Raw genomic sequence first — 13,615 nt, forward strand, 5'->3', positions numbered from 1 at the left:
GAACCAAATAAACACCAAAAATATAACTGAATGCATTGTTTGTCACTCAAACATGGCTAATGTCCTACCCCTCAAACGCTTGCGACTCTCGCGGTGCTGAGTTACTGTATGGCAATGATTGGTGGGATACGGACAGCATCGTAGAGTATAAACATTAGAAAATTATTTGTAATTTCAAGTGCTCATAAGCCTATGTATAAATACTCCAAATGACATAATTCAAAACTTCCCGGTGTAGGACTATTTTGTTTGAACTTAAACTAACCAGTTGTAAATTAAAGAGAAAACAACCAGTTAAAAACAGTCCATTAATTGTTCAAGTAAAACCAAAAAGGGTCAATTTTTAAATTTCTCTGGAAAAATAAATTAACTAAACATTTGCAACACTTTGGTAAATAAAATTACTTATGCTGAATTAAGAGTTTCAATGACTTTACCATCAAGCTCTCTATTATCTGTTTACAGTTGCTCAGCCCTGACGCTTCAATTTGCGTGAGTGCTTGAGTGAGCACCTTCATTTGAAGCGCAACATATGCAGAAATGTCAAACTAACCGATTCATAAACATAAATTTTACCTCGGAATTACAATGCTTTCACTAAAATAGAATTAAAACTGTTTCATTCCTCAATATATTAAAAAATAACACACACAATATGTTGCTATTTTACTGATTTTATAAACATCTTGGAGTACAAACACTCAAGTACCCAAGCTAAGTGGTTTCTACCCATGGTAACATCATTACCAGTGCGTGTGTTTGCCATGCCTGGCGCTCCGAGCATAGCGGCTTAGTCTGGAAGCCGGAGAGTGGCCAACCGAAGAGGCGGCCACCAGAGAGCCGGCCGCCCGATGTTTCGCTTCGCGGGTGTAGAGCGATGTCTGGCTCCGCACTTCGCTCACAACACGTCATATCTCTCGAGCCGAACGGACGTGTTTCGCTCGCGCTCTGCTCAAAGGCTGTAAAATACCTGCTCCCACCTAATTCCATTACGAAGATCGTACACCGTCACCGGCCGTTCGCGCGTATTTTGTCAGCATCAAAACGCCAGTAAGGGTAGTGTGTAGTGTTGTGAATGTTTGCGCCGTTGCTTCGTAAGTGGCCGTGAATTCGTGAAATTGTGTTGACCAAACGGTGCAACAAAGCGCTTGTCCGTGCGTGAACATCACTGTTTTTGTAGTTGTGAAGAACCAAAGAAAACCCACCGTCTGTGCAGTTGAGGAGAAATGTGCAGTTGAAGCGGAAGGTTCCTACGGCCTGAAGAAGGAACTCCCGAGTGTATGTGATCGCTGCGTCGGCTGATTCGTCGTGAATGGGCGTACCCCGCGTTTGTGAATGTGTGGTGTGTCGTCGTGATCGTGCGTTTTTTTTTTTCTGTTCATTCGCGTGGTTAGATTTGCACCCACCAGCTGCCTCGTAAAGGAAAGATCTCTCCCGTTGGTGGATTTGTTTGCCATAAAACGTTTAGAAAAGTAAAGCCGCACACTAGTGATAGGGGAGGAGAGTCGTCAGTAAAGCGCGTGTGTGTGTGCGTGTGTAAGTATATGTGCTCGAACGCACAACGATCGTCCCACCGAAACAGGGCAACATTTACGCTAACAGAAAATATCAACTGTGTTCGCTGTGCAAGAAAATAATGTCGTGAAAGCTTCAACTGTGCGAGTCGGAAAAGTTCGTGCCAAAAGTGTTGCAAGTTGATTCGAAAGTACAACAAGCAAAAACGCAAATGTGCATGAGGGTGTGGCTGCGCCGGTGAAATGTCCTTTTAATTGATTATATCATGTGTGTGTGTGAGAGTTTGCGTACATGTGTTTGTGTGTAATAGAAGTGTAAGAGTGAGAGAAATAAAGGGCCCTTCCAAGCGTAAATCTTCCACCGACGCTAAGAAAGGAAGCCATCGCCATCGGCTGTGAACGAAAACCCAGTGCACGGTAACTACCCATTCCCCAAATTCTTCTGCACCGCCATCCCCACCCATCATGACCGTCTCCAGCGTAAAGCACCCGAACGTGTTGCCTCAGCCGGCCGCCGCATCATCCGCCCGCGTTACGGCCGCCTACGACTACAACGGCACCGGCTCGAGCGGCGGTATCGGCGGCGGTATTGGCGCGTCCGGCGGCAGCCTCACGCACGGCGGTGTGGGCAGCGGTAGCCACAGATCGAGCGGCCTCGGCAGTGGCCGCATCAGTCCCCACTCGCCCGCCAACACGTCCTCCGCCTTCGGCAGGATGCGGCCGTCGACCAAGCGCTGCCTGTTCGACATCCGGCCCGATCCGATCGAGACGAAGCGGGTGTGCGACGATCACGCCAAGGCGGAACGGCAGCGCACCATCAACCGGTACGGGTTCGATCCGTACTCGGGCCGCGGGCTTACCACCTCCTCGTCCTCCTCGTCCTCCGGCAGCAGCTCGGTGTCGTCCAATCGTCACCATCACCAGTGATGCTACAGCCGGTGGGCTGTTGCAGAGCAGAGCAGGTCTTACGAAGTGAGGAGTCGTGAAATTACAAGACCGCCATCGAGAGCTCCCCGCCGTGAACCTCTGTGTCACTCTAGTTGTGAGTTTGTTTTTTAAGAACCTTATAGGATGAGAAAGGGAGCAAAAAAAAACAAGAAAGAAAAGACGCGCGCGCCACCAAAAGAGTGCAATACCGCCAAAACACCTGTGGGCTGTGTAAAAGCAAAAGTAGTAAAAAGCAGAGAAATGTGCAGCAAAGTAAACACACAAACTAGACAAAAAATTACAACAATTAACCGCAAAGCAAGCAAACAGTAACAAACAAACAAAAAAGCACTAACAAACTGTGTCCGTTGAGCGAAGAGTTAGCGCAGAGAGAACATCGCATCGCATCAAATGCAGCGAAACAAAAGGCTCGCAGTGTGTAAAGTGTATCAACCAAGTGCGTATGTGCAACACAAAAAAAAAAAACAATATACCAATGGAGCCGGCCAGTTTTGTAGAATCAACCAGCATCAAACACACTGAAAGGTAAGATTCCTTATTCCGTTGCTTAAACAGGGGAAAATTACATGGGAAGGTATGAGCGCACGGACTTCGCGCCCGGTGGAATGCATTTTCGCGCCAAAAGTGCACATTCTCCCGCGCCTTTGCACCAGCTGGGCGGCAAAACTGTGCGACAACACCGAGCCTGCGTGTGTGTGTGTTTGTGCGGGTGAAGAAAAATATGGCAAAGAGAGAGAGAGAGAAAGAGAGAGAGGGACCTTTCTTTCGTCAAGGTGTGTGCGTGCCTTTACGCCACCACGCACAACACACCTGACCGAAAAGGATGCGCGCGCAAAACCGATCATATGTCATGTGAGCGGCTCTCTCGCTCTCTCGCCCATAGTTTGTTGTGCGTATATGTGAGCACAAGTTTTCCCTCCCGAATTTTACGCATTTTGAATGCCCAATTTGTATGGCAAAATAGGATAAAAAATCATGCGAAATACTTTACACTGCTAGCTGGAGCATCACTTCATTCCATGAACTGACTTTTCAAGATAAATTTCATGAAACTGCCTTTCCTATCGAGAAAGAGATATGTTGGTCAGGCGCCTGCGCATACAAAACATAAGAAATTTGCGCCAAAAACGGAATGTGTGCGTGAGAGCGCTCGCCAGCATGAGGTAAGGCCGGGAAGGACGGGCAAAAAACGGGAGAGGTTCAGAAAGGATGGTACAGACTGGTGACCTTCCCTCCTTTTGACCCACTAGACCCCTCGGTACGGAAAGCACCGGCCCTTGGCCCGACCACCTGATCGTTCTGGAACTTCCAGGCGCAACCATCCCGAATCTCGATGCGCCCGATCTCACACGATCTCTCTCTCTCTCTATCGATTTTTCTCTCTTTTACCTGTCTAAAATGCGCGCGCGCGCGCACACACATTCGCTTAGAACCAGCGGGAAAGAGATTTTGCGCGCCAACAAATTTTGGGACCGGGGTAAACCCCGTCGGGACTTCTTGTCGGGTTTGCTTTCGCCTGTTCGGTCCGGCATAAAAGTGCATGCGTTCTTTCGGGTCCCATTTTCCCGCCCTCGTTTCCTCCACACACACACACATCCACTCGGACGAACATAAGCGCGCGCGCACGCGTGCGCAGCAGGGAACGGGATTTTTTGGCGCGAGTGCGCTTTTTATCAATCTTTCTCATCGGTTGTTCCTTTCTATATCCCTCGCGCCCTTTTTGTTCTGCGCGATGGTGTAAGCAAAATTTGGGCGCGCAATTGTTCCCTGTATGCTCTGGACCACATTTTCCCGCACTGCCAGTGCCTGGCAAGGTGTGGAGATGTTTTAAGAAATTGTTTTCCTTTTCTCAAATAATCTAAATTGATTGCGAGAAACACCTTTTCCGTGAATGTTTCCATCTCTCCTGCTAAACAGCGTGCAACTGACGCAATCTGTTGCTCGCTCATTGTTGCCGCCCGATTCTATGCCCCAGTCGTTATCGTATCTTTCTCTGTGTGCCTACATTCGCCCACCGAAATTCGCAACACACCGAACAAGGTACGAAACCCAAATTGCCGTTTATTGCCGACTGCGCGCCAAAACACAGCCTCCTACGCGACAGAGTCTCGGGATCGGTCCGCTCATATGCGGCGAGCGGGCGGGAACAGCCTCTTTATGCTGTGGCTGTTGGTGTTGGTGCACCCCGGTCCGGGCGCCCAACGTGCACGATCGATCGATAAGCGTGTGTGGTTGTGAAATGGGGTAGCTTGTCTTTTCCTGCAGCCACCATGTCTGCCCGTGCGCGCGCGCGCGAAGAAATGGCGCGAAAGGAGAGGTTACGTTCGTCTTCTAAGAAACGCACCAGCAGCTTCCGTGTTGATGAAACGCCCCGAGCCCCGCACCGAAATGTGTTTTCGCGCCAAAGCCCCCGCGCGCCGGTTAGATTGGTGGTCGGCGGCGGCGACGATGGCTCGAACTAATAATCATCTTCGCACACAGACACTCGATGCCACTCGTACAGCAAAATAAACCATAACCGGGCGCAGTTTCGTGTGCGGTGCGTTAGGAAAGGGTGTACACACGAAGGCGTGTATTTACACAGATGGTACAATTCGGTCGTGAGAAGCTCTGCTGACCGGCGAGAAAAACAACAACACTAGCAGGTACAAACGGTATGAAAATTGTTACCTTTTTTGTCCCCTTTTCCCATCCCCCTTTACCCATACTGCAGTCTACAAAAAAACACACACACACACACTTTTTCGCTCTCGCTCTCATTCTCTCTCTTTTCGCACGAAGATAAGAAAATGTGTTATTTTGCAATGGTTGTTTCTTATCGTTTTCTTTTATTTGTTATTTATTTTCTGTTTTGTTTTTCCAATTATAATGAAAGCAAAACAACACCACCAGCCGAAGTGGGGCGCGTGTTTGCATTTTAGGCTCGATATTTGTCAAGGTGAAGGTCGTACATCGATCTCGCGATGCGCGCTATTTTAGTACTATCAATTTGTGCGGTTTTTGGCAGAAGGAGACTGTTTCATTTAAATAATTCGCACTGAAGTTTTGGCAACCTTTAAATTTGTACACAATTGCCATACGCCATAACTCAAAATGCTAAAATAGAGACATACATATTCAACAATCATGAATGACGCGTTTGCAACATTTGAAGTTTTTTGGTTGCAATGGTAATTATTGTTCTCTGTTGGAGGGGAAACAAGCTCGAATCACACGCAAAACGGACAAGCAATCGGACCCACACCGACCACCAGCAACGGATGCAATCGCTTTGAATCACTAATTTGGGTGTGCGTGGGGCCAAAGGCGCAACTTCTTCCTCCGTGACCTTCTGCAAACAGCCAACAAACAACGCTGGTCGCTGGCGTGCTGGCCCGGTCATGGTGCAACTAATCCAAAAATAGCATTTTTTGAGCGCTTCTTTCCACTGCTGCACATTTCCACCCCAGGGAAGAAGTTTGTGAGCGAGCGTGATCGTTGGAAACGAACGCTCATCGTTCCACCATTAAAACGGTGTGACCTCCCTCCCCTGCGGCTGGTCAATTTACACACCGGAAAGTGGCAGAAGGAGTAGCAGTGCGCCCCGGTTTGGCCTTTGTTTGAATGCACAGCACATCAGCCGTCAGCGTTCACAATACATTACTTAAAATGCATTTGCGATTAAATACGAGGTAGTGCGCGGACCCCGGCCGCTGCCAATGCCGCCAATCGGGTGTGATGATTATTTTTTACTGCACCCAAGTTGATGGCCACGGTGGTCGGCTGCACCGTGCACCGATCGAAACGGTCGGCGATCGTTGCTGCCACTTGACGCAGCGCCATAAAATAAATAGAAATAAATTAACTGCTGGTGAACGGGTGGGGGGGCCGTTAATTGTGCGGATGCACTTTCATTAAGATGCTTTTTTACCAAACTAAAAACAAAACAAAAAAGAAATCAATCAATTGAACACAAACACTCATCATCTAATGGTGAATACAAAAGAAGGGAAACACAGACCACCAGCACCACCGTGATGTACTGCGATTTTGGAGTACGCGGGCGCGCGCGTACATACAACAAGGAAACGATCATGCATTCTGCACTGCACCTTTCTTTGTATCGTCTTGGTTGGTGCGAAGTGAATGTACCTTACACAAAAAAATATCGCAAACACACACACACATGCACAGAAAAAACAACGGAATCCGCTGTGCAGAATGTGAAACGGAATGAAGTCATGAAATGACGCTTCGTCGGTGTACGCTTCACCCTCTCTATTTTTACGCAGCCAGCCAGTTGCAGCAGCAGCAGTAAATAGTCGCGAGATGCAACAGCCCGTGTACTTTTGCTGCACACACCATTACCTTCCACCTTCTTGGTGCGAACGAAACGTTGTCTCTTTTTTTCGAAGTGTTTTTTTTTTTCTCGAAGTGTGGGCCGTGTGTGAGCGCGGGTAAATTAAATTAAGCGCAAGCGCAGTAAAAAAGAACGGGTGGCGGTTTTGGCGATTGATGCGTTGGGTCGAATTTGGATCAATTAATGGCGCCATACACTGTGTGCCAAACGAAGGCAACGAAAGATGTGTTTTTTTGCTGCTGTCCGTTTCTTATAATGAAGCCTAGCGCCAATTATGGTTCCACAATTTTAACCATTTTCCTTCTCAAAGCTGTCAAAGTGTAGCGAATATTTATTGCTTTATCCGCTGAAAAAGCAGCTGCTTGGCATTCAATTTTTAAATCCCTCTTGCAGACGACTAGCTCCGTGCTTGGTGCTAATAACTCAACAGGTCGTAAGCCGACGAAAGTGGCAATTCCATACGCTTGCTAGCCCAGCCCAACACAACTGCTCAGCCGTAATAGATTTAGTCACTTAAAATCTCTCTACTTAAAAAAGCAAAATTAATGGTCGTGGAAAACGCTACTCCACTAATGAAGGCAGCAGCAGCAGCAGCCATAACAAATCAAGTGCACAGTACCCGCGTACTCGCCCGCGTACGAGGCATCGACGAAACGTGAGCAATTAGCAGCTACTGTAACGTGCTGTCCTATTCTACCGTTTCCACCCGCTCCAGCTCATTATCCCAATCCACGTAGAATCTCATTTGTGCAACACTTTACACGCCACTGCACGCGAACCAAGAGGCGCCGTGTTTCGTGGCGGTACATCGTTTACGTCCGTACACACATGGACTTGGCTGCCCCACCACCGAGCTAAAATTTGGGATGCAGTTGCTTTCCGGGGGTGTGTGTTGTGCTTGTGTATTTTTTGAAGACATTACCGTCTTTTTTTAAAGTTCAGCAAAGCCAACCGACCGTAAAGGAACGCATTTGGTGCCTTGCGGCCTCCCTCTGAAGGGTCGTGCAAGCGTGTGAGCGTAACGAGAAACTTTTAAAGCAACGCTTGATGCTGCCTCCACTACACTGTCGCTCCTTAGCGGCAGTTTTCCCTCAGCGCATTAAAACAATAAAATGTCTATTTATTGTACGCATTGGCACAGAATGCGAGCAAGTGAAGACAAATCCGTTAATGGAGCGAAGCGTTCGGGTAACTGCACTCTTCGCTGCAGGTCCGTTGCCGGCGGGCCCAAATTAATGACCCAATCCGTTTGTTTGCTGCTTACTTCCCTGCGAGTGTGGCTGATTTTAGCTGATTGTAGAATTGCATTATGCATGCAAAATCTCATAATGCGACCGGTCACTTCCGGTTGTAACAAATTACGCTACAACCACAGCCTGAGCTTGGTTCCGGAGCTCTGGGTAGCTCGTTTTGTCTCTCTTGTTGTGAGAGACAATCCGTTCAATTTAAATTTCAGTGTCGTGTTTTTTTAGCATAGTTTTGGCATTTAAATAAACCGACTAGCTAGAATTATTCATTTGCCCTCCTTTCATTCACTGCTTTCGACCACTGTTCCTCAATGGTGGTTTAGTTCAAACGCAAAGCTAAACGAGAATTCATTACACGAAGCATTGATCTTTGCTTGTCGTTGCTTTTACCCCGTGCTAGGGAATTCTAAAACTGGTTCCTAATTTTTTTTAAAGATAGCTGGCTAAGCTACATCTAACAAAGAATTAAGCACACACTCACGCTTATCGCAAAAGGCCGGCCATTTTAATTGCACCCAAGCTTGAAAGCATCACCATAAAACAAGATGCTGCTCGTCCTCGCACAAGCAGCTCGTAAAGGTAATCTTTACGCGTTCACCTTTAACACCTCCGCGCTGTTAGCAGAAAACATTTTTATGTGCCTCTCCGCCTCCATCTAAATGGCACCGATGTCGAAGCGTCCACTGGGCTGCATCCAAAAAGCGCGCGCGCGCGCGCCCGCTCGCGCTCTTGCGCACGCGTTCGCAAATATTTTTGGAGCGAAAATAGTAAGAAGAGAAACGCACCGCAGATTTCCTTTCCCGTCGATTACAACGTGCGTCTCGCTCCTCTCTAATGCTGTAGAAGGAAGATGTCTTCTACCCCTCGGACGCGCTGCAAACGTACACGCTCGCCACTTTTCCAACAAACTTAGCGTATATTCATCTCCGCGTAGTGACGCTCTGTTTGACGAGGTAAGGGGGTGTCGCTAGCGCTTCTGTTTTGGGGTGCAAGATACCACTTCTTACACTCCTTTACTCGCCCCTCTAACAGCGGTGGTGTACGGACGGACATGGTTCTGCTGTGGCCGAGTTCGTAAGCGCGGGAGAAGGTTTAAAAATCGCGAGAGCGAGCGCACGATCGTTCGTTCGCTGCCGACGTCTTAGATTGGCGCGAGATTTTAATGTGTGCGTTGGACAGTTTCTTCTGCCCGTGCATACGCGCGGCTCCGGTGATAACAGGGCCACCTTCACGTCCGCTAACTGGTGTGTGTTGTTTTTGTGTGTGTCTGCTGCCGCGTTGCCACTGGGAGGCGAGCGGATGAGGCGAGCGACGGGAGGCAAACGCTTCCATCTTCTCCTCCGGCACGCCCCGAATCAATCCGCAACGAACGCAAACGTAAATAACAGAGACATACCCCAATCGGCAGTGGACGGGAGGCACTGTGTTTTGGCGCGCAGAAAATGGCGCGCGATTTTGCGCAAACAAAGGTGGCGCCGTATAGCATGACGTGACGAAAAAAAAACCAGAATCTTTTAAATGGCGTTCGATTTGCATGCTTTATTATTTATTTTAAGAATTCCTTCGTAATAATTGAACTTCTCATCAAACACTGCATACTAATGGGTTTCTCTTTCCCGCCTTCTCTTGTTTCCTTCTCTCTCAGGTTCGCAATGATGGCGATGCAGCTCACCTTCCGGGGCGAAAAATGCCGCAACCAAAAAGTAAACACTACCGAGCGCGACCGTAGCGACCCCATCACATCTTTCCTTCTGCACACGAATGACACGCGACCGGGCTCGCGCCACTTTTGCTGCGCCCTTCCGTCGGCTGTCCCCATGCGCTTTTGGCTGGCCTTGTTCGCGTGAAAGAAGCAGTAACTGAAACCGTTTCGCTTGCGACCATAAGTAAGGTCTGGTGCTGGAGCACGCAAACCACGCGTACAATGTTGCTTCTCCACGTTGCACGAGCTCATGGTTGGTGGATGGCATCCGTGTGTGTCACCCGGCAGCAGTTGGCGCAGATCATAATTCAAGAAGGTACCTCGACACCGCCCAGCACGCTGTGTGTATCTTTGAAGAATTTGGTCTGTACCAGAGCCGGAACTTGGAAGAGACGAGACAACATAATTGATCGAACAGCACGCGAGAACATTATGGTGTTTGAACAGCGTTAGACAACACAACACAGAAACAACCATACAGCTGGTGGAATAGTATGAGAAACACATTTGAGCTAAGCAAATCAAAACTCCCTTGCCGGGTAACGAGAAACAAGCTCCGGGCTAAGTACAGAGGTTGTTGCGATCCGTACGAAGCAAGCTCCTTGCCAGGCAGAGCACCAGAAAACAGAGCAGGAGAGCAGGAGTACTACAAACAAGCAAAAAAAAAATTAACACGATCTCATGTGATATTGTCTAAGCGATGTGAGTGTGTGTGTGTGTGTGTAGTAAGTGTGTGCACGCGTATTTTTTGTTCGTATTCCCGCGGTATAGAATAGTTTTAAGGTAGTGAAAACGGTGCAAACGATGTTTGCATTATTACCATTAAAAGCTAAAGCAAAGCCTTGTTTTTCCAGTGTCCTTGAATCGTAACGATTTTCCCTAAATTTGACTTATTTTAAGATTGTTTATAGTTTTTTTTTTTAATTTGCTTTCGTTTTTGCTACACACATCACCGCTTCAAATGTTTTCTTTAACGATCGCCCCTTCTTCTTTTTCTTGTATGTCTTGTATGTATGTTTGTAATAACTCAAGTTGACATGCAGCACAATCCGTTTCTCGTATATCAACGTATCCATTTAATGGTACCTTTAAATGGCACTATATGTTGTTTACGATTTTTGTTTCACTTCGATCGTTTTCTGTATTGCATAACACAAACCCTAATAAAGGGGCAACGTGTATGTCTAAGGAGATGATGGTTGATGACGCTAGGCGCGCTCTACATAGTTTTGTAAGCACTAGAACGTTAGTGATCGTGGCATAATGGTAATGGATGCGACTGTTCGAGGCAAAACTTGAGGAAAGATGCGTTAAACCGTAGCGTAACAAGTCCAATTCTCCGCCTCGTGCGGACAGGCGTTTAATAATCGTTAAATTATATCGTTTATATTTTGTATCGTGTAGCTCGTTTGATTCATTATTGACTAATATTATTTTATTCTTTTTTTGTTTGTTGTATCGCTGCAATGTGAACGATCTGGCTGTTTTCGACTATCTGACTAGCATGATCGTGTGCAGTCAAAGGGCGCTAACAGTCCAGAGCGTGCAGACAAATTGCGGTGAAGTGAAGGAAAATTTTTATCAAAGTTCCGATCTCAGTTTAATCATATTTTTTTATTGTAGCTCCTTTCTTCCCATTTGATTGAGTCCTGCTCTGTTCTCCCTCATTTCTCCCATTGTTATGTAAAGCTTAGTAGGGTAAACCCTTTTCTTTTCAGTACGTTTTTGCTTTCAACAAGCAGCACAACACACCTGATAGAAAGGAAAAATTTGCTTATGTTATGCTAAAAAAATACATTTTTCTCTTCCTTTCTCGTGATCTTGATGCATGTGTCTTCCTAATTAGGAAAGGAAATGCATACATTGTTGAGCAACACCATGCTAAAGTGTGTGCACAAATTGTGAGCGTGGCGTTCATGTATATAATAAGGATGAAGTTGAACAACAAAGAGAAACAAAGCTATATCAAACATCCTTTTACCCAACTTCCAGTAAAAACAGGTGCCTTACGAATCATTTTTTTTTTTTGCACGTAGAAAAGGAACGAGCAACAGCGAAACAATACGAAACAATAGAAACACTAGAATCGTCACCAGTGCGTGTCTGTCGTACCAAATGAATGTGATCGAGCGGTTTAATCATTAGTAGGGCAAGACGTTTTATTATGTTTGTTTTGTTTATATATGTTTGTTTGTTTTTTTTTTTGTGTCACCCATTTTGAGATTAGTGAAATTGATCTATAAATTTGCCATACGAGAGAACAGACGTGAGGCGTGTGCGCAACGGCAATACATACAGGAACTAATATGCACCTCAAAACAACATTATGTCTATAAAGAAAACATTAATACACACTAAAAACCATCATCTTTAGACTGTAATAGAAAGTCCAGCCGTTGTTGCTATGCTCCACTAGCCGCTAGGATTTGCAGGCAGAGGAGAGTACACTTAAGTTAATTTTTACAACAATTCCTAATTATGTCAACCACAAAACAATTTCGATTTGCACACACACACAATCAATTCAGCCCGAGCGGTGAAATGTGTATAAACACCAAGATTCAATGGAAGAGTATCGTTAACAGCTGTTAAAGTATAAAACACTAAACAAACATTTTAAGTTGCATCGTGCACACAGACACTCACAAAACATGCATTCAAAAGTGAAATCATTCGATGAAGACGAGGAGAGCAGAATTAGTTAATTATTTATCCTTCAACCAAAATGTTATTACTGTTAGGATGTACTTCGTCGATAGAGGGTAAGCGCGATGAAAATGGTCCAATGTAGTGTAAAATTTATTATAAGGGAGATTTTTTTGTAGTGAGTGTTTCTCTGTCGAAAGCAAAGTAGAAAACGTCCCTTCCCCTACCTTTTTCTGTGCTTACGGGAAAGGGAAAATAGATGATAGATAATGCATTCAAGACCATTTTCTGTTATAAAACAAAAGTAAAACGAGAGAAAAACAAAACTTACCTATCATGTATGGAAAAAAAAGAAAATTCTACAGCAAATGTGAAGAAATGGAAAACACAAAAAATACAGCAATAAAATGATCTTTGAAATGTGAATATTGAAAACAAGACTCCAGTGTTGCATTTAATTTTCTACACTTCTTTGGCGTACAGAACACAAACAGTAAGACATTCGAAAATTTTACCTATGCAAACGAAACTCAGCGTGGGGAAAAGAACAAAGGTCCTGGCATTCATGGCACAATGCAGAAGGTTATTTACCTATCTGGTGAAAGCACTCCTTAGCAAGCGGAAGGGTGATGACACACGCCGGGCAACTGCAAGTGTCATTGACATCGAGTGCCTGCCGGTCGAGAAAGTTAAGCATTATTCACATACAAACACAAAGCGCCTAATCTATTCGAACCCTGCCCCAAGTAGAAAGAAGACAAGGCGTAACACGTTCTTTGTAATGTTGTCTGTTTTTGTGCTTTACTTCTCCACACGCACACGAAAAAAAGGTCACACAAGTCAGCACGGTGAGTAGTAATCGAAACATAAACCGGTAAGTGGTAATCCAGTACACTCACGCATGCAGTGCGTGAGTTCACCCTACCCGGCGGTGAAATGGACCGTGTCCTCCATCTTGCTCCAACCAACCATTCTCGCAAGGTGTAACGCTGCTGATAACGCCCCCCCCCCCCCCACAGTACCGCGCCGACACACCTGCTGGGCACCTATCGGGTGCGTATAAGGAATAAAAAAAAATCCCAAGCAAAATTAAATAAACACGCATGCGACCAACGCACACACACACACAGTGCTATGTGATAGACAAGATAGGGGAAAAGAAAACTATTACTCCACTCACTGTTGAAGGGAAAAGAAGCAGCAACATAGAGGTAATTTC

At 46.0% G+C, this 13,615-nt stretch overlaps 1 protein-coding gene across 1 annotated transcript; it reads left to right on the plus strand.

Annotated features, from left to right (window-relative positions):
- Nucleotides 1-856: 856 nt before the first annotated feature.
- On the plus strand, nt 857-12,834 carry LOC120949026 (uncharacterized). The gene is made up of 2 exons (XM_040365964.2): nt 857-2,987; nt 9,694-12,834. Exon 1 carries the CDS (start codon nt 1,980-1,982, stop codon nt 2,439-2,441), a length of 462 nt encoding a protein of 153 aa, XP_040221898.2. The 5' UTR covers nt 857-1,979; the 3' UTR covers nt 2,442-2,987; nt 9,694-12,834.
- Nucleotides 12,835-13,615: the final 781 nt, after the last annotated feature.

The sequence above is a fragment of the Anopheles coluzzii genome, chromosome 2, assembly GCF_943734685.1.
Source record: "Anopheles coluzzii chromosome 2, AcolN3, whole genome shotgun sequence".
NCBI lineage: Eukaryota > Metazoa > Arthropoda > Insecta > Diptera > Culicidae > Anopheles > Anopheles coluzzii.